Below are 26,643 nucleotides of genomic sequence, written 5' to 3'. Positions count from 1 at the left end.
TCTCAAGTTATTGATCGGAAACCGTTTTTCATGTTAAGGTCACACTGACCTTGACCTTTGACCCACTGACCTCAAAATCAATAGGGTTCATCTGCTGGTCATGACCAATAAGCCTACCTAGTATGAGGTCCCTGGGTCAAAGCGTTCTCAAGTTATTGATCGGAAACCGTTTTTCATGTTAAGGTCACACTGACCTTGACCTTTGACCTCAAAATCAATAGGGTTCATCTGCTGGTCATGACCAATACACCTACCAAGTATGAGGTTCCTGGGTCAAAGCGTTCTCAAGTTATTGATCGGAAACCGTTTTTCATGTAAAGGTCACACTGACCTTGACCTTTTACCCACTGACCTTAAAATCAATAGGGTTCATCTGCTGGTCATGACCAATAAGCCTACCTAGTATGAGGTCCCTGGGTCAAAGCGTTCTCAAGTTATTGATCGGAAACCGTTTTTCATGTTAAGGTCACACTGACCTTGACCTTTGACCCACTGACCTCAAAATCAATAGGGTTCATCTGCTGGTCATGACCAATACACCTACCAAGTATGAGGTTCCTGGGTCAAAGCGTTCTCAAGTTATTGATCGGAAACCGTTTTTCATGTAAAGGTCACACTGACCTTGACCTTTGACCCACTGACCTCAAAATCAATAGGGTTCATCTGCTGGTGATGACCAATACACATACCAAGTATGAGGTCCCTCGGTCAAAGCGTTCTCAAGTTTTTGATCGGAAACCATTTGGTATTCCGACCGACCGACCGACAGACAGACAGACCGACCGACCGACCGACCGACATGTGCAAAACAATATACCCCACTTTTTTCAAAAGGGGGCATAATAAATATTTTGTAAATGGAATGAATTGATGACTGCTGGGTTGTTGTTTTTTTTATATAATAACGATGTGCAAGTTTCAATTAAACCGTAGTGATTTTTGTATGAAACTAAGAACATGTTCTTAGATTACTTAAAATTTAACAAGTTGTTTTTGCATCATAAAAAGCATATCTTGCTTCACATCAATTGGGATGCACTGTCTAGCTTTTACCCATGTTTTTGAAATTCTATTGAAGGTTGGTATACCACAATGAAATCCTGCTTTCCTGACAGCACCATAATATAAGTATTTTGTTTAGATTGCGTGCGCATTCACGTGCGCATGCGCATGTATGCAGACAATATTTACAACTTGGCAGATTGGAAATGGACACTTAACCGCAGTAGTAAAAAAACTGTGTATGGAATAAAAGATTACAAGAGGTATGAATGTTAAAGCAGTGGTTAAGTATAATGTAAACATATTTTAGAGTTTAAGAAATCCTTCTGATATAAAGGGTTTCCATAGATAGATTTAATAATTGTGCATAGCATGCAACTGCGCATTAACAAAATGGCGTTAAAAACATAAACAGCTAAATATAAATTTCAGGTATTTTTTAAGAATGAATGATATCCATCTGCATCAAAGAATAAAGATGATAAATATACAGGGTTACAAAAATACACTGCCACATTAATTAAAATTAACAATATGCAATTTACGAACAATGTTTAAATTTGCACTTAATTTGATCTACAAAAAACTTTTTAGAGTCTGGCTCTTGACCTTCGTATTCAGAGTTAATGAAATATCTTTAAAAACCTTGTAATTTCAATCATTATGCAATCATGGGAAATAATTCATTGATATTCTTACATTAAGAAGCATGGGAAATAACTAATTGATATTCTTACATTAAGAAGCATGGGAAATAATTCATTGATATTCTTACATTAAGAAGCATGGGAAATAATTCATTGATATTCTTACATTAAGAAGCATGGGAAATAATTCATTGATATTCTTACATTAAGAAGCATGGGAAATAATTCATTGATATTCTTACATTAAGAAGCATGGGAAATAATTCATTGATATTCTTACATTAAGAAGCATGGGAAATAATTCATTGATATTCTTACATTAAGAAGCATGGGAAATAATTCATTGATATTCTTACATTAAGAAGCATGGGAAATAATTCATTGATATTCTTACATTATGCAATCATGGGAAATAATTCATTGATATTCTTACATTAAGAAGCATGGGAAATAATTCATTGATATTCTTACATTATGCAATCATGGGAAATAATTCATTGATATTCTTACATTATGCAATCATGGGAAATAATTCATTGATATTCTTACATTAAGAAGCATGGGAAATAATTCATTGATATTCTTACATTAAGAAGCATGGGAAATAATTCATTGATATTCTTACATTAAGAAGCATGGAAAATAATTCATTGATATTCTTACATTAAGAAGCATGGGAAATAATTCATTGATATTCTTACATTAAGAAGCATGGGAAATAATTCATTGATATTCTTACATTAAGAAGCATGGGAAATAACTAATTGATATTCTTACATTAAGAAGCATGGGAAATAATTCATTGATATTCTTACATTAAGAAGCATGGGAAATAACTAATTGATATTCTTACATTAAGAAGCATGGGAAATAACTAATTGATATTCTTACATTAAGAAGCATGGGAAATAATTCATTGATATTCTTACATTAAGAAGCATGGGAAATAACTAATTGATATTCTTACATTAAGAAGCATGGGAAATAACTAATTGATATTCTTACATTAAGAAGCATGGGAAATAACTAATTGATATTCTTACATTAAGAAGCATGGGAAATAACTAATTGATATTCTTACATTAAGAAGCATGGGAAATAACTAATTGATATTCTTACATTACACTTTTTTGAAAGCAGTTGAAAACATTTAATTTTTCTAAATAATCACTGTTTGACCTACTATTAAACTGCAAAATATCGCAATTGTATATAGATGGCCATTTGATGGTATTTTGAAAATATTTTCATACATTGTAATCTTCCACTATAGGCCTCATTCTATAGAGAAGAAACAACGCTTCAAACAAGATTAGCATCTGGTCACAAATTTTACCTGACTTCATGTATATAACTGTATACATGTATATAAATTTGTTTTGCTTTAACAATTTATTATAAATATCGATATTATAAGTTCCTCCTGTTATACATAATCTACATGAAAGACAGGTTAAGCAAAAGGCCATTTTTATTTGAAGTTTGAACAAAAATCACATATGTATTACTCACATTGTTATTATCACAATAGTTTGTACTTTTGATATGTTTAACTGCTTAAAGGCTGCATGAGTGCCAGTTTTTCGCACCATGGTTTGACAGTGCACAGATACTGTATTTCCTCGACTATACAACGGGGAAATTGGGCCCCGATTTTTAACGTTAAAGTAGGGGGCCCATCTTATATATAAAGATTCCAATCTGCTTTGTTTTGCAATGATAAATCACTCAAAATCTTCTAATTGTCAAAAGCTGGTTATCGGTCCAAACACGTTGTTTATCACAGGAGACACATTTTGCTGCCTTTAGCTTTCAGGGGTTTTTTTTCTAAAAAAGGGGACGGGGCCTGGGGCCTTTGAGAAGGGGAAAATTTTGTGGCGTTTTAGTACAAAAAGGGGGAAAATGTGCATGTTAATTTTTTATTTTTATTTTACTTTCATACCTCTTATAATATTTGATTGTTAGATTACAAGTCCATCTCTCTCTTTTTTTCCTGTTCTTAAACTCCTCCACTTAATTAGACTCAGCACTACTTTTAGTTTTTTTATTCGGTGGGGAGATTACATGTACCTCAGGCTCGCTTTCACAATCAAAACTTCCAGACAGTTGGACATTTTTTCTCCGTGGTTCCGAAATTAGAGGGCCACTAGGCTCAACAGAATGTTCAGGATCTTGCGGGGACTGGGGTTTGACATCATCAGAAACTGAATGATCCGGTTTAGAAAGTTTGGTCATATTTTGTGTGCTAGTGGATTGACAAGATGTACCTGTTGACTAACAGTCAGTGAAGAAAGAATCAATTTTCTGAATATTTTTTTTGTGATTTTTTTGTTGAAATACTTCCAGTTATGCGACATTTCTTGACAGGGCTTTTTCTGCCCATTTTGGGGAAAAGACCCTAGACATTTTGGGAAATTTTGCGTCGTGAAAATGCCAAAATTGGGAAATTTTACAGCTAAAAGAAAAAGCTGTCTAGTCTCCTGCGAATTAGGAAATGATTTAATATTAGTTTATTTTCCCTTTAAAAGACACAAAAAATATCAATCTATTGGGTGGAAATTTTTTATTGCAATAATTCATGACAGATAATATTTCATACTGATCTCTGAATGTGATGAAAATCAAAGATTTCTGAGTTCAATTATCAAAGAAACTTTACATCACATATTTTTTTAATTTTGTTCGCATTTTTTTCACCGTGATGGAAATAATTTCTTCTTAATTTCTTCCAGAATTGCCTCTTAAATTGCCTCCACATTTAAGATTTGTTAGTTCATTCATTTTAACCAACCATGTTTTTCTCATTTCAGACATTACCAGTGGTCCCCTCAACATGTCAGACGAACAGGGCCAAAAAAATGAAGGGTTGAATGTGAGGGTGACAGAGTCAGAGGAAAATAGTCCAAGAACCTGCCAGCCCACACAGGCTCAAGCCTTATGCATATCAGCAACTGAAACCAAATCAGGGGAGCTTCGAAACATAGATGCCCCACCAACTGTGACCTCAAGACCGGCACAAAGTTTTCCATCTACTGAGTTTAAAAACTCCAACTCAGATAATACTGCTGTGTCCTCTGTTCAGAAAAAATCTAAAAATACCAGTGGCCACAAAAGTAACATTAATTTTCCGACACAGTCGCCTCCTAGCCAGCCTCTTAACAAGCCTAAAGGTGATGTTAAACAGAAGACTCAAACCGTGCGCTCATACGATGATGAGCTTCTTGACGTGAGAGGTATCAATCAGCATGGCCAGAAAACACCTACAGCTAGACAACATTACCTGCTCTTCACAAGCAATGCACATACGCAGCAGTCCAAGACTGGCAAACCTCCTGACAACTCACAGCTGGACCAGGAGCAACAAAGAAGTCCCAACTTCACAAACTATACACATATGCACCACTCTGAGACCAGAGAACCTCACGACGACTTACAGCTGTACCAGGAGCAACAGCAAAGTCCCAACTTCACAAACTATACACATATGCACCACTCTGAGACCAGAGAACCTCACGACGACTTACAGCTGTACCCAGAGCAACAGCAAAGTCCCAACTTCACAAACTATACACATATGCACCACTCTGAGACCAGAGAACCTCACGACGACTTACAGCTGTACCCAGAGCAACAGCAAAGTCCCAACTTCACAAACTATACACATATGCACCACTCTGAGACCAGAGAACCTCACGACGACTTACAGCTGTACCCAGAGCAACAGCAAAGTACACATTTGTACTTCTCCGAGACTTGCCAGCCTTTTGACGATTCACAGCTGGGTTGGGAGCAACATCAAAGTCAAGATATTGCAACCTTTGCACATCTGCAAATATGTGCGCCTGCTACCTCGCTGGAAGAGCCAGTTTTACCATTGTGCTTCCAGTTTATTTCTCTGGAAAATGGAGGACTACCACGTTTCAGTAACCTCATAGTTATTTATAATGAACAAAACCTACCTCACCCAAATCTAATGTAAAAAGTGCTAAAATTATGAATGTATTATCCTGTGTTTGACTTATTATGATAGGGCATACTTGTAGCATTTTGAATTGTACAAGTAAGTATGCAGACATGAAAGAACCATTTTCGAGCATTCAAAATGCAACAATTCAGTTGAATTACAATTTTAACCAGTAAAAAGTTGCAAGTATGTACACCCACGGCTGATTCAGGGGCACCAAAATTGAATTATACACGTGAGCATACTGGAGTATGCCTAGTTATGCTCGGGGATGAGGAATATGTATGCACCTGTTTTATGGACCATAGAAATTGATATTCACTTCTTTCTGCTTGCAAACCAGAATATTTGTGGACCAACTTTTCACTGGACATACCAGATGTCTCTGTGTTTTCTGGAAAACACAGGACTATCTCTATGTAACCTTATTTTAGTTTTAATTTTATTTACATTATGACCAGAACCTACCTCTGAACCTACATTGTACCTCTGAACTTTATTCAGTAAAAATTATTTGTTGTTCACTTCAATGTATAGTATAGGGTTAGTCATATTTTTAATATACATGTATATATATTTGCCATTGAAGAAGAACTATATGTTCTGATAAACTGACCGTTACTAAATGATGATTTCTTCCACTGGAGTAATGTTTATTAAACTGAAAAATATTTATTTGAGTTGTCTTTCCGGTGAACTAGTTTTTATACACATAATAGTCAGAGTACATGAAATTTAACCTAACCTATTGAGGGGTTTCCCTACCAGTACCTGAGATATAACCTCAAATACTTGGTCACCAAAAAAGGACAGTTATCACATGAATCAGCCCATTGCTTGTTACTAAGCACCAATCAAACCCAATATAGAGACAAAAAGCACCACAGGAACTCATTGACCGAGTTATCCAGTGCATAGGGTCACATTGTCTCGTCAAACTACCAAATTCATTATTAAGCATCTTCCAACAACAGCGGCTAGTTCGTAACAATATTAATTGTATTTACAATTTTTTACAATATACTTAAGCATTTTAAAACTGATCTGTCACAAATAGCATTATAATACATTGTATTAATGTGAGTCTTTGTGTAATTGTGGTCATAAATGGGTATTAAATGGTTTCCTCTTACTGGCGAAGATTTTTATTTTTATTTGATGGATCAAGAAAACAATCCAAATGTTATTGTTACAAAATTAATGTTTTCTTTAATTTAAATTGGTTTCAATGTTTGATATATATATATAATAAATAAACAAACTTAAGTGCACTACTTGTGTGCTTATGACATATTTCCTGTATCAGTGAAAATTACAATTGAAGTTTTTAAGTGATTGGCTCTGCCACACACAAGAGGTTGGTCGTTGATAACAAGTTTCATTTGAATATTTTTTAAGAATGGCAAATGATTGACCTATGATAAAATTTAGTCAAAGATGACAACAAAAAACTACAAGAAAACTTTTAATCAAGAGCTGTCACAGTATGTGACGAATGTGACATTGACCTTTGAACAATGTCAGTACAATATGGCTAGCGCATTTGCAAGACCACATGGCATTATGTCTAACCAATATCGCTGGTGCATTTGCAAGACTACATAGCATTATGTCTAACCAATATCGCTGGTGCATTTGCAAGACTACATGGCATTATGTCTAACCAATATGGCTTGTGCATTTGCAAGACTACATGGCATAATGTCTAACCAACATGGCTGGTGCATTTGCAAGACTACATGGCATTATGTCTAACCAACATGACTGGTGCATTTGCAAGACTACATGGCATTATGTCTAACCAATATGGCTGGTGCATTTGCAAGACTACATGGCATTATGTCTAACCAACATGACTGGTGCATTTGCAAGACTACATGGCATTATGTCTAACCAATATGGCTGGTCATTTGCAAGACTACATGGCATTATGTCTAACCAACATGACTGGTGCATTTGCAAGACTACATGGCATTATGTCTAACCAATATGACTGGTGCATTTGCAAGACTACATAGCATTATGTCTAACCAATATGGCTGGTGGCCTTGCAAGACGACATGTCATTATGTCTGTGCCATAGGATTAAGACTCCTTTATGCTTAAAAACAATACAGCATGAGTCTTGCAAATGCGAAATTGCATTTATGTGTCAATTACATACGGCAAATTATTTTAAATTGCCTCTGAACATAAAAAATACCACCAATATTTGACAACCTACACTCTTATGTCCTTATTTGCAGCATTCCATAGTAAACAAACACTTAGTGTGATCATCTTAGAGGTAGGGACATGGGTCTTGCACGAGACACGTCATCTGGGTGTGTCAAACACATGTGGCAAGTTATTTTAAAATCTGTCCATACAAGAGAAAGTTACAACCTGGACAAGACCACCTATACTCTATGTCCTTATATGCAGCATTCCATATTATTCAAACACCAAGTGTGACCTTGACCTTAGACGTAGGGAAATGGGTCTTGCACGCGACACGTCATCTTGGTATGTCAAAAACATGTGGCAAGTTTTTTTTAAATCCGTCCATACAAGAGAAAGTTACAGCTAAGTGTGACCTTGACCTTAGAGTAAGGGACACGGGTCTTGCACACTACACATAGTCTTGATATGTCATTCAAATGTGACATGTTATTTTAAAATAATTATGTCCATACATGAGAAAGTTACAGCCCAGACACAACCACCTATACTCTATGTCTCATTTGCAGCATTCCATAGTATTCAAACATATGTGTGACCTTGACTTTAAAGGTAGGGAAATGGGTCTTGCAAGCGACGTATTCTTGGTGTGTCAAACGCATGTGGCAAGTAATTTTAAAATCTGTCCATACATAAAAAATTTACAGCCTGGACACAACCACCTATACCCTATGTCTCTTTTGCAGCAATCCAAAGTATTCAAACACTAAGTGTTACCTTCATCTTAGAGGTAGAGACATTGGTCTTGCATGCGACACAATGTCTTGGTGTGTCGAACACATATGGTAAGTTATTTAAAAATCTGTCCATACATAAATTAGTTACAGCTTTGAAATGACCACCTATACTCTATGTCCTTATATGCACATTCCATAGTATTCAAACACTAAGTGTACCTTAAACTTAAAGGTAGAAACACAGGTATTGCACGCCACACTTCATCTTTATATGCCAAACATATGTGGCAGGTTATTTTTAAATCTGTCAACACAAGAGAAAGTTACAGCCTGGACATGAGAAGTTGAGCCGTGTTTTCGGACGGACGGAAGGACCGACTGATGGGCGGTGTGATTTTAAAATGCCCATGGAGGCATAAAAATTGACAAGAAAATAATAACAACAGACCTGTCCGAGTGTGTGTTCCTTGAGCTGCTGGAAGGTCATCTTGAGACGTCCCTCCAGGTTCTTCACGTCTGTCTCTGTCTGAGCCTCACTCGCACCCTCGTCGTCAAATGCCACATAAACATTTCCATCAGGCTCTGGCTCGTCCTCACCGAACATCATGTCAAAGTCCCGGTATGGGTGACGCATGTAATCATCATAGTTGATTGGCGCAGACAGCACTCTGGAGAAGTTGTTTGGTACAAATAAGGTACTGTTGAAATTCACAAACTGTCTAAGCAGTAAAACAAAATTAAGTACCTTTCATTGGTTTGTATATATACACGCATGCATGAATATGCATACAATTTTTATGACAATTGTTACTAGGCATAATCATTAAGCTTAATGGATAAGAAAAGCATAAAAACTAGAAAAGCTGCAATTCAACGAAACCTGGTTTTTAATATGGGCATTCAGAAATTAAAGCCAATTTATTTCTTGTATGAGTTAAGAAAAAGCAGCTTTAAGTAATTGGCTCTTCACATTAGCTACCTACACACCACCTTTCATCACTATCCATCAATTCTAAGTTAAATTGTTGGGCAGAAACCATTTTTCTACTTTCAGAAACAGTGTATTTGACCTCGACCCCACCCCCCTCAAAAGCACTCCCAGGCTAGCTCTTCACATGTGCTACTTACACATCAACCTTTATTACTATCCATCAATTCTAACATAAGTTATTGGGTGGAAACCATTTTTCTATTTTTAGTTACAGTGACCTTGACCTTGACCTGGCTCCCCTCAAAAGTAATTTTATTTCAAACATGTTTATGTTTCATTATGTTACACCTCAACGTTTGTTTGACTTGTGACAGGGTGGCTTTGTTCCTGTGGCCAAATGTACTGCATGGTTCAAATACATCAAGCAATTAGAAATTTCAAATTGCAATCCATTCCTTAATTATCGACCGATTTTCAAAATTATTAGGTCAATGTACCAGATTACTAACGATGCATATTTCAAATAAATAGCCATAAAATCAATGTCTGGTCTTGTCTTTTTTACCACTTATAAGGATATTGGATGCAAGAATGATTCCATGTATAATTATGATTACGTATATATATTTCATGTTTTACCTTATTTTTAATGATATTGTCCATAAATTTTGAGAAACAAACATTACTTAATGATACTATGTATACATCTGTAACACTAATGTGTATTACTCCTCATTAATTGTTATGGAAAACAAATAATTTGCCCATAAACAACAAAAACTACTATGCTCACCTTGCATGTCTAAGAAAGGCGGCCTCTGCATCTGACTGTGGGGCATTGGCCTGACGTTGCCTCCTTGCCAACCGTGATGACCGACGACTGTGACTGTGTAATGACTTGCTCTCAGGATCAGCTGATATTTGTGTAATGTATAAACAGTAATATATAAAATAGATCATCTTTGGATTTTTGTTATTCTTGTATTAACTAATTTTCTTAAAAACTAGGACTTTTGTTCAGTACATTGTTCTTATTTCCTGAATGTTGCTTGAATTTTGGGAGATACTTTTTTTCAAGAATCTTAGTCATTTTGGCCAATTTCGTGAGGTTTGGTATTATTGCATTTTTCAGAATCAACAGCAAAGGAGAACTCGAAAATTGCACTAGGTTTAATAAACCTGACCAAATTGATTCCTGAAAAATCGCAAAATGAGAACCTTGAGAAATAAAGACTGTACTTCTTGATAATAAACAACTGATTTAAATTATAAAGGTATGCTTGTTTTATGAGTTCTTAAAGGGCACTGTGTCAGGATTCACACAAAAATTATGGAATTAGAAATACTTGTACCTGTTTCTGGGTCAAATGTAACGGTGGACTCGCGTGGATAGGGAGGCGGGTCATGAAGCTCAAGACGTAGGTCTGGGTCTTCCTCTCGGTCCCGTCTGAAATCATATGATCATTGATACTGTTGTCAACATGTCAGCATCCACCGTTCAAATGTTACACCTGTTCAAGGTGGCTTATGCATTATTTTGTCTTCTGGCCATACAAGACTAATTTGCAACATTGCATTTGGATCTGCAGAGACACATTAAGATGTACATGTACTTTCTATTTGGAGAGGCTTTTCAACTTTTTCTTCAGTGAATTGCAATGATCAACATATACGAGTTTAGAATTTATAGTTGGATACCCAATTGCAATAAAAATGTGTGGCAATACCCAATTCATTAAAAAACGTTATTCCTGGAGCTCAGCCATTATCATATTAACAGGGTTTTCAAAACCAGAAAGTGAAATAACGCTGATGTTAACATGAAAACATAATTAATTACCATACAATTACTTTTGTTTCACATGATATATCACAATACGTATGAAAACAATAATAAAATATTGTGATATATTGTAATAACTTGTCAATAATACCCGTCCCAACAGTATACTGTCAGTACTGTAATCTGTGTACTTACTTGGCCCTGTATTTGTATGAGGCAGTTTTTGATGTAGTGTGGGTGTGAGTTGTGGTGCTGCCCCGCTCCTCCTCATCATGGTATACTGCAAAATTAGGAATTCATATGACATCAACTTTTAATGGTTTAATGGGTCATTTATTCATAGCAAATATCGCAATTGTATCAATGAAAACACTCAGTAATAGATAAAGATGATATCTGATTGTTCCTGTGTGAGATACGAAATATTCCACCAACAGCATTAAAAGATATTTTTCATATATTTTTTATACATCTAATTTGGTTCTTCAGTGATTCTGAAAGTAAAAATCTGAGAGTCTTAAGCAGTACTTGGTGCACATATTGTCAGGAATAATGGGTCCTCACAGAAAAAAAATGACTTTGGATACAGCCCATTACTCTGCTGTATCTGGCCCCAATATCAAGAAAGTGCTCAAGTCAAATCAGAATTCATTTAACCCTATTACAATATGACATTATTCAAACTTACTAATGTTTTACTATTTTTAAAAGCTCATTCTATATATCATTAATTGCTCAATAATTTTATAATTGAAAATTCTAGAGCACAAAATGTACTTGAGTAATAACTCAAAAATAATAAATTGTTCGACCAAATATTTTTATCAACAAAACTATGTGCTGTTAAAAAGAGTAAAGCATATACAATTATGAATCATATAATGCTGTTATGAGATAAAATGAGTTGAGACTAAATTTCAAACAAATTTGACTGAGTATTTTTGTGATATTGGGGCCACAAACAGAGACCCAGCTGCAAAACTTCACATGCTGATAAACATTCTTGTAAACTTTCATGACTTCAGCTCTAATACCTTTTGAGATACCCATTTAGTACAAACAAGAGCTGTCACAGTATGTGACGAATGCCCCCGAATGTGACATTGACCTACAAGGTCAGTACATGAAAAGTTGATCTTGCCTTTATGTGTCAAATACATATGGCAAGTTATTTTAAATTTCCTCTGAACATAAAAAATACCACCCATACTTGACAACCTACACTGTTATGTCCTTATATTCAGAATTCCCTTGTGAATAAACACTTAGTGTATCTTTCACCTTAGAGGTAGGGACATGGGTCTTGCACAGGACACGTCGTCTTTGTATGTGGAACACATGTAGCAAGTTATTTTAAAATCTGTCCATACAAGGGAAAGTTACAGCCCGGACACGACAACCTATACCCTATGTCCTTGTATGCAGCACTCCATTGTGAATAAACCTTGACCTTGACCTTTGAGGTAGGAACACGGGTCTTGCACGCGACACGTTGTCTTGGTATGTGGAACACATGTGGCAAGTTATTTTAAAATCTGTCCATACAAGGGAAAGTTACAGCCCGGACACGACAACCTATACTCTATGTCCTTATATGCAGCACTCCATTGTGAATAAACACTATGTGTGACCTTGACCTTTGAGGTAGGGACACGGGTCTTACACCCGACACGTCGTCTTGGTATGTGGAACGCATTTGGCAAGTTATTTTAAAATCTGTCCATACAAGAGAAAGTTACAGCCCGGACACGACAACCTATGCTCTATGTCCTCATATGCAGCACTCCATTGTGAATAAACACTAAGTGTGACCTTGACCTTTGAGGTAGGGACAAGGGTTTTGCAAGCGACACGTCATCTTGGTATATGGAACACATTTGGCAAGTTATTTTAAAATCTGTCCATACAAGGGAAAGCTACAGCCCGGACACGACAACCTATACTCTATGTCCTTATATGCAGCACTCCATTGTAAATAAACACTAAGTGTGACCTTGATCTTTGAGGTAGGGACACGGGTCTTGCACGCGACACATCGTCTTGGTATGTGGAACACATGTGGCAAGTTATTTTAAAATCTGTCCATACAAGAGAAAGTAACAGCCCGGACATGACAACCTATACTCTATGTCCTTATATGCAGCACTCCATTGTGAATAAACACTAAGTGTGACCTTGACCTTTGAGGTAGGGACACGGGTTTTGCACGCTACACGTCGTCTTGGTATGTGGAACACATTTGGCAAGTTATTTTAAAATCTGTCCATACAAGGGAAAGTTACAGCCCGGACACGACAACCTATACTCTATGTCCTTATATGCAGCACTCTATGGTGAATAAACACTAAGTGTGACCTTGACCTTTGAGGTAGGGACACGGGTCTTGCACGCGACACGTCGTCTTGGTATGTGGTACCCATATGGCAAGTTATTTTAAAATCTGTCCATACAAGAGAAAGATACAGCCCGGACACGACAACCTATACTCTATGTCCTTATATGCAGCACTCCATTGTGAATAAACACAAAGTGTGACCTTGACCTTTGAGGTAGGGACACGAGTCTTGCACGCCACACGTCATCTTGGTATGTGGAACACATGTGGCAAGTTATTTTAAAATCTGTCCATACAAGGGAAAGTTACAGAGCCGGACGGACGGACGGACGGACGGACGGACAGTGCAATTTTAATATGCCCACCTTCGGGGGCATAAAAAATTGATGCTTAATTATAATCATTTTGCCTGTAAATGGTGTTCAGCACAAACCAACCCAAGGTGCACAACTTAACATGCTTGTTTACATTCCTGTAAAATTTTGTGACTCTGGCTTATGTACTTTTAGAGATATGCATGACACAAGTAAGTCAAGGGCCATAACTCTGCACTTAAAGTGTGCAGCCACACACACCATATGTACAATGTCACATGATGCTTAACATTCTTATAATGATTCATCACTCTGGCTTATAAAATTGGAGATATGTGCGGACACAAACTTGTGACAGACAGATATACTGACATTAACAACCAGGCCAAACGGGAGACATACAAACATCTAATTGTATTTTATCATAAAAATGCATCAAATAATTGTGAACATCAGAAATGAAGTTGATATTTTGTCCCAGCCCCACAAAATGTTTGATTTGGACAAAGAACGAGCTAAAATTTAATATTAGATTAAATGTTAAATTGATAATACATATGAGATATAATAAATTTACCCGGGCCCACTACTTCACTGTAGGAATGTGATGACAGAAAACCAAACAACAATTTAGGTGTAGGGCTTGTGCTATTCCAATGTTACTTTCTGTTTAATTAGAGCAAATATTCAAAACATAAAAACTTCTTTATACATTCTTTAGTGAATCACTATTTTGACCTTGGTGTTCAATATCACATAAGAGCAATCAAGTTTAAGCTCCATCCTTAAAACAACATTAAACCCACCTTCTCCCAGATGTAAAGGGGCAGGAACACTTATTGCTCGGCTCCCAGGTCGTTGGTATTTGAACAGTTGTGTGGCGTTATAATGTCCTTCATAGTTAAAGTCCTCATCATCCACATCATTTGCACTGTTGTCAGCACTGTTACTGAGACTAGATATATAGCTCTCCGACTGTCGACTGTAGCCCCTTATATTGTGGCTGGACCCACGACTTGCTGAGTACCGGTCATCCAAGGGCCGTAATAACAGCTTACATAGCTTAAACTCTCGAAACAGTTGTGTACTGAAATTCATAATAAATAAATCTTTCTACATTTTTGCTCTCACTGACAATAATAAGTTTAATACTCAATGTCATTCAGTATAACACATTTTCACAATAAAATATATGTCAAATGGGAGACAATAAATACTAGCAAATACTATAACAATGCTCAAGTTATATTTTCCAGATCAGGTTTTTTTTCAGTGTTGATCCTGATCATGTAAAATGAGTAAAAAAAAGCTTGATCCTAAGAATGAGTCTCAAATATTTTTCTGACAATAAATAAGAATCACCAATGTTTTCTATTAATGATATAAGTGCATACCTAAGGAAGAGGGGAAGTCTCTCCTTGCGGGCCCACTGAAGCATAGCATCTCGCTCCTCATCTGTGACCCCGTATGGAAGGCTGTCCTCCCGCGACCCTGGCCGGCTCCCTGGCAGCTCCTCAAACGCTCCAGTCAAACGGTTATAGTAGAGTGCCTGGGGAAATACCTGGAAGGGGAAACAGTTGACTCAATCATTCTGCTTATAATAGTGCATACAGTGCAGTGCATTTGTATACCAGAAAAAAAAACTCAGGAATAATAATCCTAAAAGCTAAGAGAACTCTCAGTCTGGGTACATTGTTCAAGACCATCTCTTGCTCAATACAGTCTATACTTGTTATGTCAAAGTGGTTGACTTAGGAAAATAATGAACATTTGACATATCCGAAACACAACAAAAGCCCTAAACCCAACACAATTGAGTCTGTTTTATGTCTGATGTTTACATCAGCAATTGAATTGGTCTTGAAATATATTTCTGTCGTCAAAAAGCAAACTTATTCCTGAAAATTAAAATTGAATTATTTGTGTCTTGTTTTATTTACATGTAATTCACGTTTTTTAATTTCACAAACAAAGATATAAAACAAACAAAACTGAAATTTGACTTCGGTATAGCGAAAATGTCGAGATATAAAAATCAACATAAGCAAAATTGTTTTATTTATAAACAGATTGAATAAATTTGGGATTGGGCAAAATGTTGGAATTTCGAGGCATCAGAGACATAGCAAGTTTGGACTGTAGTCAGGCATTTCTTTGCATCCTATGGCATGGCACACCATACAGGCCGTATTTTCTTAACCATTCCTCAATATAGAAATTCAAACTCAAATTAGTTTCATTACTTTGAAAATTCTTACTCCTACAATTTCTCATTTACAACATACCTGCAAATAAGAGTAATATTTCACTTTTAATAAAAACGAAATGATCATAAATAATCATAATCTTTAAATCTTTTAAGGTCAAGGGGACTGTGTAGACTTCAACAAATATCATCGGTTAAACATGTGTTTAACTGTTTTTGCCAATGATTTACTTTCAAGGTGGAAGTTCAGCTATATACATTCCTAAAGTATGTAAGAGATAAAAATCAAACAATCTATGGGCTTAGGTTTCCAATCCTGAACAACTTCATAATGACATTGTGGTATTACCCTGTCAACGTCGATCAATAGTCAATTGGCTGACTGGGTAATTTCATTCAGTTTTGGGTAATGGAAAAATCAAATATGGAGCGCTTGTCAAAATATGGTAATAAACAATAGAAAAAAGTACAAGTTCTTCAAATTTTAAATGTCTTCTTCCCTACAAAAATAATCAACTGCTGAAAGAACTTGAGTAGCTGTTTTGGTCCTGAATCGTCTAATTATTTCATTAATTCAAAATCAGTACAATTTTCTTCTGACAAACTGTTTTTTGAAATTAATATTACCCTTTGTATATTTAACCTAATATTTGATCATTGAAAATAAATATGCCCACAAGGTCATAAACTTTCTGTGTCTTTCTTATGGAATCTACTTCAGAGTTTTCAAACATTATAAATATGAAGCTTAAACAATTAAATACCTTAACTATTAAATAATGAGCCCCATGTGGCCATTAAAAAATCAATATTCATTTTAATTGAACAATAAAGGACAAATGCAAACATCAAGAAAGTGTAAAACTTGAATATAGTTTTACTTTTACCAACTTATAACATGCATTTAGTTTAGATAATTGTACAGACCAACAAGATTTTAGTTTTCTCTTTCAATGTCCAAAACTGCAAAATCAAGAAATCATCTATTTTTTTTAGTTAAAATATACCGTATAGTTTCCACTGTACTGGTTTAGTACATACCACTGTGTTGGTATAATACATACCTGTATTGGTTAAATACATACCATTGTGTTGGTTTAGTACATACCATTGTGTTGGTTTAGTGCATACCACTGTGTTGGTTTAATACATACCTGTATTGGTTAAATACATACCATTGTGTTGGTTTAGTGCATAGCGCTGTGTTGGTATAATACATACCTGTATTGGTTAAATACATACCATTGTGTTGGTTTAGTACATACCATTGTGTTGGTTTAGTGCATACCACTGTGTTGGTTTAATACATACCTGTATTGGTTAAATACATACCATTGTGTTGGTTTAGTGCATAGTGCTGTGTTGGTTTAATACATACCTGTATTGGCGAAATACATACCATTGTGTTGGTTTAGTAGATACCATTGTGTTGGTTTAGTGCATAGCGCTGTGTTGGTTTAATAAATACCTGTATTGGTTAAATACATACCACTGTGCTGGTTTAGTACATACCATTGTGTTGGTTTAGTGCATAGCGCTGTGTTGGTTTAAAATACCTGTATTGGTTAAATACATACCACTGTGCTGGTTTAGTACATACCATTGTGTTGGTTTAGTGCATAGCGCTGTGTTGGTTTAATACATACCTGTATTGGTTAAATACATACCACTGTGTTGGTTTAGTACATACCACTGTGTCGGTTTAGTGCATAGTGCTGTGTTTTTTAGTTTAGTACATGTCACTGTGCTAGTTTAATACACACCACTGTGCTAGTTAAGTACATACCACTGTATTGGTTTAGTACATACCACTGTGCTGGTTTAGTACATGTACATACCACTATGCTGGTTAAGTTCATACCAGTGCTGGTTTAGTACATGCACATACCACTGTGCTGGTTTAGTTCATACCACTGTGCTGGTTTAGTACATGTACATACCACTGTGTTGGTTTAGTTCATACCACTGTGCTGGTTTAGTACATACCACTGTATTGGTTAAGTACATACCACTGTGCTGGTTTAGTACATGTACATACCACTGTGCTGGTTTAGTTCAAACCACTGTGCTGGCTAGTTCATACCACTGTATTGGTTTAGTACATACCACTGTGCTTGTTTAGTTCATACCACTGTGCTGGTTTAGTTCATACCACTGTGCTGGTGTAGTTCATACCACTGTGCTGGTTTAGTTCAAACAACTGTGCTGGTTTAGTTCATACCACTGTGCTGCTTAAGTTAATACCACTGTGCTGGTTTAGTTCATACCACTGTGCTGGTTTAGTACATACCATTGTGTTGGTTTAGTGCATAGCGCTGTGCTGGTTTAGTACATACCACTGTGTAGGTTTAATACATACCTGTATTGGTTTAGTACATACCACTGTGTTGGTTTAGTGCATAGCGATGTTGTTTTTTTTAGTTTAGTACATACCACTGTGCTGGTTTAGTTCATACCACTGTGCTAGTTTAATACATACCACTGTGCTGGTTTAGTTCATACCACTGTGCTGGTTTAGTACATACCACTGTGCTAGTTTAATACATACCACTGTGCTAGTTTAGTACATACCACTGTGTTGGTTTAGTGCATAGCGATGTTGTTTTTTTAGTTTAGTTCATACCACTGTGCTGGTTTAGTTCATACCACTGTGCTAGTTTAATACATACCACTGTGCTGGTTTAGTTCATACCACTGTGCTGGTTTAGTTCATACCACTGTGCTGGTTTAGTACATACCACTGTGCTGGTTTAGTACATGTACATACCACTGTGTTAGTTTAGGACATACCACTGTAATGGTTAAGGACATTCCAAAGTACATACCACTTTGTAAGTTAAATAGTTATGTACAGTGTTGGTTTAGAACATGATGTTCATAACTATGTTTTCAAAAAGACTGGAATGGTACAGTCCCATTTCCTCAATCTGAGAAGAACAATGCATTTTTATAGTATATATTCTCACCGGTAGGGCAAGGAAGGCATTGAAATAGTCAAGGAACAGGTCATCGTAGGCCAGCAAATCTTCGAGGTTCTCCCCGGTAATCTCAAGCGCTGAAATAAAGGAAACACAGCAGTGAATACACTGTATACCCAGTGATTTTGAGCGCTGTTTCATGCCTAACACAGCAATGAATCTACATTTAAGCACCATTTATCTGAACACTGTTTATTCAAAATAATCGCTATCTCCAAATAATTTTTTGGTCCCGATTTTATTTCTTCTTTGTTTATTCAAAATTTTAATCCTAAATCGCTACTTCGAAATTATCACTATTTCAAAGTCAAAATTACAGTCCCGATTCAGTATTTCACACCTGTTTATCAGTCACTGTTTCACACTTGTTCATCTCATAATTTTCACATCATACTGTAATGCGATAGACACAGGCATAACGTTTGAGATGATAATGAATACACATTAAGAATCTGCCGTAAGCGTTTAAAAATTCGCAGACCGTTTAACAAAAATGGTCATGTTATTTATAAGCACACAGAAATATTTCCAGTATTTCCCAGGTCATGTGTAGTTAGCAAGCTGGATTCGTTGACTGCACTTCCTGCATGTTTCTGAGTTTAACATTCTATGCTGTTGATTTGATTATACTAGTGGTGAAGATTAACATTTAGTTATGCTAAGTGAATTTCACTCATGATTTTTATTTTTAATAGGTTGAAGCAAAATGGCTTTACCCACAGGTCTACAAGTCAAGTATTTGTTAATATACATGACAACAGTCACTAATTATTCCATCTTATAACATGTCGATTTACGATAATTTGCTCACAGTTACTTGGTATTTGGACTGCATTTTTTGGCCAGTCGAGCGATTGGTCAATAGGGTGATATCTTGGACTGAGAATCATAAAAAATGTGTTTTAGTACTCTATGATACACATAATAAACAAATAATCAACTTTTTGTCATTTATTTTTACATATAAATATTTTGAAATTTCATACATTCTTTATCATTCACAAGTTATGAAGGTTAGCAGATTTCAGGTTGAGACAAATGTGTGAAAACAAGCTCAGATCTACAATTTTTTTTCGATAAAACAACTGTATACGTCGCATGCATGTTTAGAAGGAAGTTATCTCCAAGGTGCAATTGCTCAACAAGCACAAACTAGTAGCGTTTTCGCAATTTTCTTTGACAACTCTGCCAAGAACACTGTTTTTTTACCGACTCACAAATCTTCGCCCGTAATTTTGACCATGCACACTGGCCGGACCCAGCATGTGCTTTTCAACTGTACGTGCGAACGGGAACTGGGGTAATGTTTACCTCATGACTGGTACCCGTTCGCCCGTAGAGACAAAAAGCGCATGCCGGGTTCGGATCTTGTGCATGGTCAAAATTACTGGCAAAGATTTGTGAGTCGGTAAAAAAACAGTGTTCTTGGCAGAGTTGTCAACGAAAATTGCGAAAACGCTACTAGTTTGTGCTTGTTGAGCAATTGCACCTTGGAGATAACTTCCTTCTGAACATGCATGCGACGTATACAGTTGTTTTATCGAAAAATTCTTGTAGATCTGAGCTCGTTTCCACACATATGTCTCAACCCGAAATCTGCTAACATTCATAACTTGTGAATGATAAAGAATGTATGAAATTTCAAAATCATTAATGTATAAAAATAAACGACCAAAAGTTGATTATTTGTTTATTATGTGTATCATAGAGTACTAAAACACATTTTTTTATGATTCTCAGTCCAAGAGATCACCCTATGGACCAATCGCTCGACTGGCCAAAAAATGCAGTCCAAATACCAAGTAATTGTGAATTTGCTTTGTTCCTGTACTGGTTGAAGGTACATTTCCGAACAGGGCACAAATCCCAAACACCAGCTAAAACACGCGTTTGTTTACCGTGATCGATTATTCGATAATCTAGATCAATACAAAGGCTTGCCTTGGTCACATTTGAGAAGTTTCATCTTGTTTTGTTGAGTATTTTTCTAAAAAAATGCCATTCAATGTTTATACCTTAAAGATCAAAATGTAGCACACGGGGAATGATGTCAGAGGGTGCACGTGCATCTTTAGGTTTTGCAGTTATGTTGACCTACATTTATGATATTTATAAATAGAAATCACGCTTTACATTTGAATTTCATGTTTTGAAAAACATCGGAAACAATAAATAACTTTGCAGATAAGTGTTTATTTAATATATCATACTTATTAATTATAATTGTATGACCATGTATTTTCGCTTTACAAGTGTTCGATATTTGTGCCCTCCATAGCATAAATTTAAAGGTGATTTACTGTCTATAAAATGAATGATTTTCGGCATAAAATTGATGAGATCGTGAATCTGTACTTTGACAGATGTTGTCACATTAACCAAAGATGTTTCATACGCAATTTTAACTTGCTAAAACAAAAACTCTCGAAGATAATTGTGAAAAACCTCAAAAAGTGTTCGGATTTGTGACATTAGCCAGTAGTTAAAAAGTATCCAGGAATTTCTAAATAAATTATTGTTTCAATTATTGTTTCTCATTAACCGCATTGAGACGAACCCCTGCTAAAAATAAAAAAAAAGTATAATGACGTCACAACATGCAGTAATAGGTGTCAATACAGTATTTGTAATTATACGGTATCTTATTTGTGAATATTGTGTCAGAAGATCCTGAATGTTGAAAACGTTTCTTGCCTGCATAATATACTGCCGTATCTTTGGTGGAATATATTTCAAAACCTTTTTGCTATTGAATGGTTACATTTTAACATACAAAATAACTCAACAACTTCTTGTAGACTGGGATTTGCGTATAAGCTAACTACAGCAGAACTTTCCTCGTGATTAAATGGCCGTGAAGAAGACAAGGCGAGTAACTTGCAGGTTTTAAATCATAAATCCCGTACTTCTATCGTACTTTCACATTCTATGATGGGGAACCTAGGCTTTAAAGAAAGATTGATTTGAAAAAAAACGGGGCGGGATAACTTTCTGCAGTTCATGGTAGGCTTCTTACCATTTAGGTCTGTTTCCTTGGTTTTCTTGGACACCCAATCCGCGGGAGAGGGCGCGGAAAATCGAACATATGAGCGGCGGACACCTCCTGCAGGGGCGGACCGCAGCGACATTACTTATAGACAAAACTCAGTGATAAGTTTAATACTTTAAATAAAACCAAACTATCCAACCGCATGAGTTGTCTGGTATTTAAATAAAAAAAGTCGAGATCTATTGTATTGCCATAGTCACCGAAGTATATAGTGCCTTCAAACTGCAGCGGTAATCCAAAACAACAACAACACAAAATCTTTATGTTGAACACAATTCCACATTTCACTTTAGTTATCCATTTGGCGTGTGATATATTTTATTGTGGCACTATAACATGTCTTACAAGACATACATTAAATCTCCAAATCGCATGGTAATGCCAAATCCTAAAGTTTGACAGGACTATCGCCAAACTGTTGACAGCAAATGTTTGGTTTTAAGATAAGTAGGTTTACACTGAAAATTTATTTTCTTATTTAATCTGAAGGAACAATTGCACAACTTCTGAACGTTTCAATTAAGCGCAATCAAATGTATATCCAAGAGCTTAACTCTTATAGATTAGTCATGCATGTTGACTTTGGATAAGATTTATTTAAAAAGAAAAACACAATAATAAAACGAAAAAGTCCAACATTTTACTTAACATTCTTCTGTGCAAGACATAAAACTGCATGAAATCAGATTGTTCAATAAAATCCTTGAAAAAGGTGGCAGATTTCATTTAATTGCAGATAACCAATAGTTTGTTTAATGCTTTATATTTTCTAATACTTGAGAAACACCTTGGGCACCGAAACGGTCGCAATCAACGTTAATATAATGATGTATGAAGTACTTCTTGATATGATAAGAACGAATGCATACTAACTAAAAGAACGTGTTCTTATATATATACAGACATCAAATACCGTATCCGGAACATTATTTGTTTTTCTCATTTCCAATTACCTTCTTTGGACTTCCAATTAACACATTTTAACAAGAAAATAATTATTGATTCATTTAATTGCATGCTGAATTTAATACAAGAAAACCATTATAACATAGACGAAGTTTTGCAAACTCGCCTTATCCATTTAAATGGTTTTAATGCGGTTTAAACTACTAACAGAGGTTATAAACCATGAGGAAAAGCAGTTGTGCAGAGTCCTGCACGTTTAAATCAAAGTTACGAAAGTGTATTATATAAAATATCACTTTTGATTTGTTTTAAGTATGCCAAAGTGCATCGAATTTTTACCGTAGTAGACACAATCTCTGTACCACTGGTACCAACGCCCTTTATGATCTTCGAGTAATTGGACCACGAACTGTTTGGAAGTTGTTCGGAGACCGAATCGTCAACCAAACACATCGTGTTCACATTAGATGTTCACTCGGGTGAGGTTTTAGAACTTCTTCTTTCGGTCAGGCAAATATGAGACTTACACTTGGCGGTGACGCCCCTGGAAATTGTGAGGCCCCGTGACACCGTGCGGCCACGTGACATGTTCGGTCGTGACGTCATCCCCGCCATCATGTATTGTAACACGTCATGATCCATGGTCGGACGAGCGTCCCCTTCTCGGATGGACAAACGTTTGCCAGTCGCGGACTCGGTAACTTTAATACTCAACTTCCCACGGACAATGTGCGCATATCCATATCCATGGTAACGTCAAAAACTCACGTTAATTCCCTCAAGTAATCTGGATGTTTACTCACAGATTGTACCTCATGAAACTTTATCAAAAGCACCGTTAATCCAAAAATGATATTATATTCCCAAAACGATCATAAACTCTGGTAAAGTCTTCATTTGTTAAGTATCTCTTCTTTATCTTAGCTATAATCCTTCGACATTGTATATTGATCATACTCGTGAACTCTACTGTATTGTTTAGCTTTATAACAAAAGCCTTTTGATAATAAATCAAACAGTATTTTAATAAATTTATCAATGAAGCAATTGATTGGGAAGAAAAACTTATAAGACTTTGGTATCATTCAATGATTCTTAAGATAGCTCAAACTTATGGCAATGCTATGTAAATATGACATTATGCAACATTTGAAGAAACTTCGTATGTTTACAAAGTGGAGAAATTCAATGTTTGCTTTTTATATTACTACAGCTATCTCAGTTCGAGATTGCAATTACACTACGCTGAAAGTATTTCAAACAGAGCAAGGGAAAGAATGGCTCCTGGTAAACAGAACACTTTTAACTAAAACAATACAAAAACGTACGGAACATAGGATCGAACAGCGGTTATTGTTAATGTTATTGACCTTTTAAGTAAATGGATAAGTCTCATTAGTCTTTTAATGATGTTTTTCTGGGACAAATATGTGGGACCACAATGGCCTTATATTCAAATATTTCAAATATATGTTTTTTGTTCATATTCTGTCTTTAATTGTTGCCGTTTAATGATAATAATATGTGTAAAGGTCATACGTATTCAACTGCTCACGGCGAACTATCATCGTGAAAATGCAATGCCACACAGCACACGTGCCGCTCGTCCAAGTTCTCGTGTGGACTACGTACCGTGCTTGTAGTCCCAGCAGCTCCAGTTTGTCCAAGGAATGTGGGTTAGGGCGGTCGGCTGAGAGCTACCTACATCACGGACGGGGGTCGGAGAACCCATGGGCTCCGTGGATATTACCACAACTTCCCCGCGGGCTGGCAGCAGCCCTGTCCCCTGTGTGCCCTGTGCTTCAGGTGGTGACCGGTGTTGGCGGTTCCTGTGTGGTCCCCGGTCCGCCTTCCACTGTTTGGCCTCATCCGTCCGCAGGAAAGCGTTCTCATCACCGGAACAGCGGTCAAGGTCAGAATCTAGGTCGAGTTCACGCCGGATATGTCGCAGATGGCGGGCTTCGGGAAGAGAGTCTGACCTCTGTCTGATCAATGTAAAGAGTCCCGGCTGGTCGCTCACGGGGCGATTCCCCGTGTGTGAGACAGCTCGCTGCTGGTAGGCCGCCATCATTAGGGATTCAAACTGCTTCTCGGTATAGCTTAGATAGCATACGTAAAATTTCCCTTTTACAAGCGTGTACCAGAAATAAACACTATTATTTCTTCAATGATTTATAATGTTTTCTTTTTTATCCATTGCGATTTAATTTTTATATGCAAATCGCCATAAAATATGAAATGATTAAACAAATTTACTTTTTTGTAAGCCCAGTACGTTCTTGTACCTAACAATGGGAACAATGCATACTTGTTTCCATTTTCTAAACGTATTTTGGAAAACAAATGAAATGTAATATAATATTTCTTTTGAAATATTTAATTCAAACAATGATACCAAACAACGGAATTGCTTAAACTGTATCATGTAACTCAATGCCAATGAATGAAAGTGATTTAAAATACAAGATAAAACTCGTTCAATGGCGATTTAGGTACTCATAGGCTACAAATTCAAAGTAACTTTAACATTGCCGAGATCAATATTAATTCTATTTCTCGCCAGGACAATTTTCAAATGAATGTGTACCTGACGGACACCGGAAGCTTGAGTCACTTCCAGTGCAGAGGCGGCGAAGGAGGTCTACTGTGAGGCCCTGGACGGGGTGGCGCGTGTTAACGTCCGGCACACATAGACCCCAGGAGGGTGAGAAACGCGGTATCTCCGGGCCTTGTCGTACAAACCGATGGGGGTTCACCAGGACAGGCGGCTTACATTCCCGTCCCGACTGGTGACGACTCATTTTTCTTCAAAGTTGTATCTTCTGTCCATGGCACTTTAATCAGGGCTCCGTCTTAATCATATTTTGTTTTTATTTTTTCTGTGCTCTTTCACACTTTCCCCCCACTTTTTGTCATATACTTCCGTAAATTCAGTTATGATCTGTCCAACCATCACATTCGAATATTCCAACTAATACGCATACATGTACACTTTTACAAAGACATTTGGAAGTTTAGCCTGTTACTCTCACATGGCAAAAAGACACCATGAATACATATAATAAAATGGGATAAAAGGATTTAAGTTGATTGTTGGTCTAATGTATTTAATATTCAACGGTGACATTTCCTCATGAATGCGGGAATTAACCTTAAAATTGTAATTCTTAAAAATACTTTGATGATCAACTTATGAATCAATCTTTAAGTGTACACTCCCATTTGAATAGGAGTAATTTAATTTATTAGAGTAATTCTGATGGTTCTTTCAATACATTATATCTGACTGTTTGGGCTTTCAAACGTGGGAAGGCATTGGATGAGATTGCATTCACGTTCAATTGAGAGGAATCACACCTCGTCTTCCTGCCCGTGGATCGATCACCGTATGAACTTCCATAAATGTGATATCACGGTGACATGGATGTCATTACCAACGTTGAATGCCTTTGAATGCTAGCACTCCACTATGAAAGGGAAAGTATAAAACATAGCCAAGTGCACATCTAGTATTCTAGCTGTTCACGAAGTTCAATGATGTCGCCATGCAAGACCGATTTAGCTGCCGTACGTTTCAAGACCAGTTGACGCAAACAAGTATTTAGATCGCTTAAACTGTGATAGAGTTGAA

General features: G+C 36.4%; 2 protein-coding genes across 15 annotated transcripts in view; one reads left to right on the top strand and one right to left on the bottom strand.

Moving 5' to 3' along the window:
* Positions 1-26,643, bottom strand: part of LOC128207645 (uncharacterized) — a 67,232-nt gene that overhangs the window by 37,427 nt on the left and 3,162 nt on the right. For 10 of the 14 annotated variants that reach the window (XM_052910689.1, XM_052910688.1, XM_052910693.1 and 7 more), the window contains exons 1-8: positions 24,645-25,288; positions 19,046-19,134; positions 15,268-15,434; positions 14,680-14,960; positions 11,420-11,504; positions 10,794-10,888; positions 10,235-10,355; positions 8,959-9,178 (exon numbers count right to left, since the gene is read on the bottom strand). In XM_052910689.1, the coding sequence (XP_052766649.1) occupies positions 8,959-9,178; positions 10,235-10,355; positions 10,794-10,888; positions 11,420-11,504; positions 14,680-14,960; positions 15,268-15,434; positions 19,046-19,134; positions 24,645-25,083 (1,497 nt within the window). In that variant the 5' untranslated portion in view covers positions 25,084-25,288. Of the gene's footprint in view, positions 1-8,958; positions 9,179-10,234; positions 10,356-10,793; positions 10,889-11,419; positions 11,505-14,679; positions 14,961-15,267; positions 15,435-19,045; positions 19,135-22,073; positions 22,201-23,539; positions 23,938-24,644; positions 25,289-25,599; positions 26,104-26,643 lie in introns of those variants that run through there. The other 4 variants (XM_052910697.1, XM_052910700.1, XM_052910701.1 and 1 more) reach the window with 4 other exon arrangements.
* Positions 1,187-6,286, top strand: LOC128207647 (signal transducer and activator of transcription C-like). Its single transcript, XM_052910703.1, has 2 exons — positions 1,187-1,265; positions 4,460-6,286. The coding sequence occupies exon 2, from the start codon at positions 4,483-4,485 to the stop codon at positions 5,626-5,628; it is 1,146 nt and encodes a 381-aa protein (XP_052766663.1). The 5' UTR covers positions 1,187-1,265; positions 4,460-4,482; the 3' UTR covers positions 5,629-6,286.

The sequence above is a fragment of the Mya arenaria genome, chromosome 11, assembly GCF_026914265.1.
Source record: "Mya arenaria isolate MELC-2E11 chromosome 11, ASM2691426v1".
NCBI classification, from domain to species: Eukaryota; Metazoa; Mollusca; class Bivalvia; order Myida; family Myidae; genus Mya; species Mya arenaria.
This window is presented reverse-complemented; position numbering and strand designations above follow the sequence as displayed.

Coding starts and splice junctions, on each gene's coding strand:
- LOC128207647 (XM_052910703.1), top strand. CDS start 4,483: ATGTCAGACGAACAGGGCCAAAAAAATGAAGGGTTGAATGTGAGGGTG.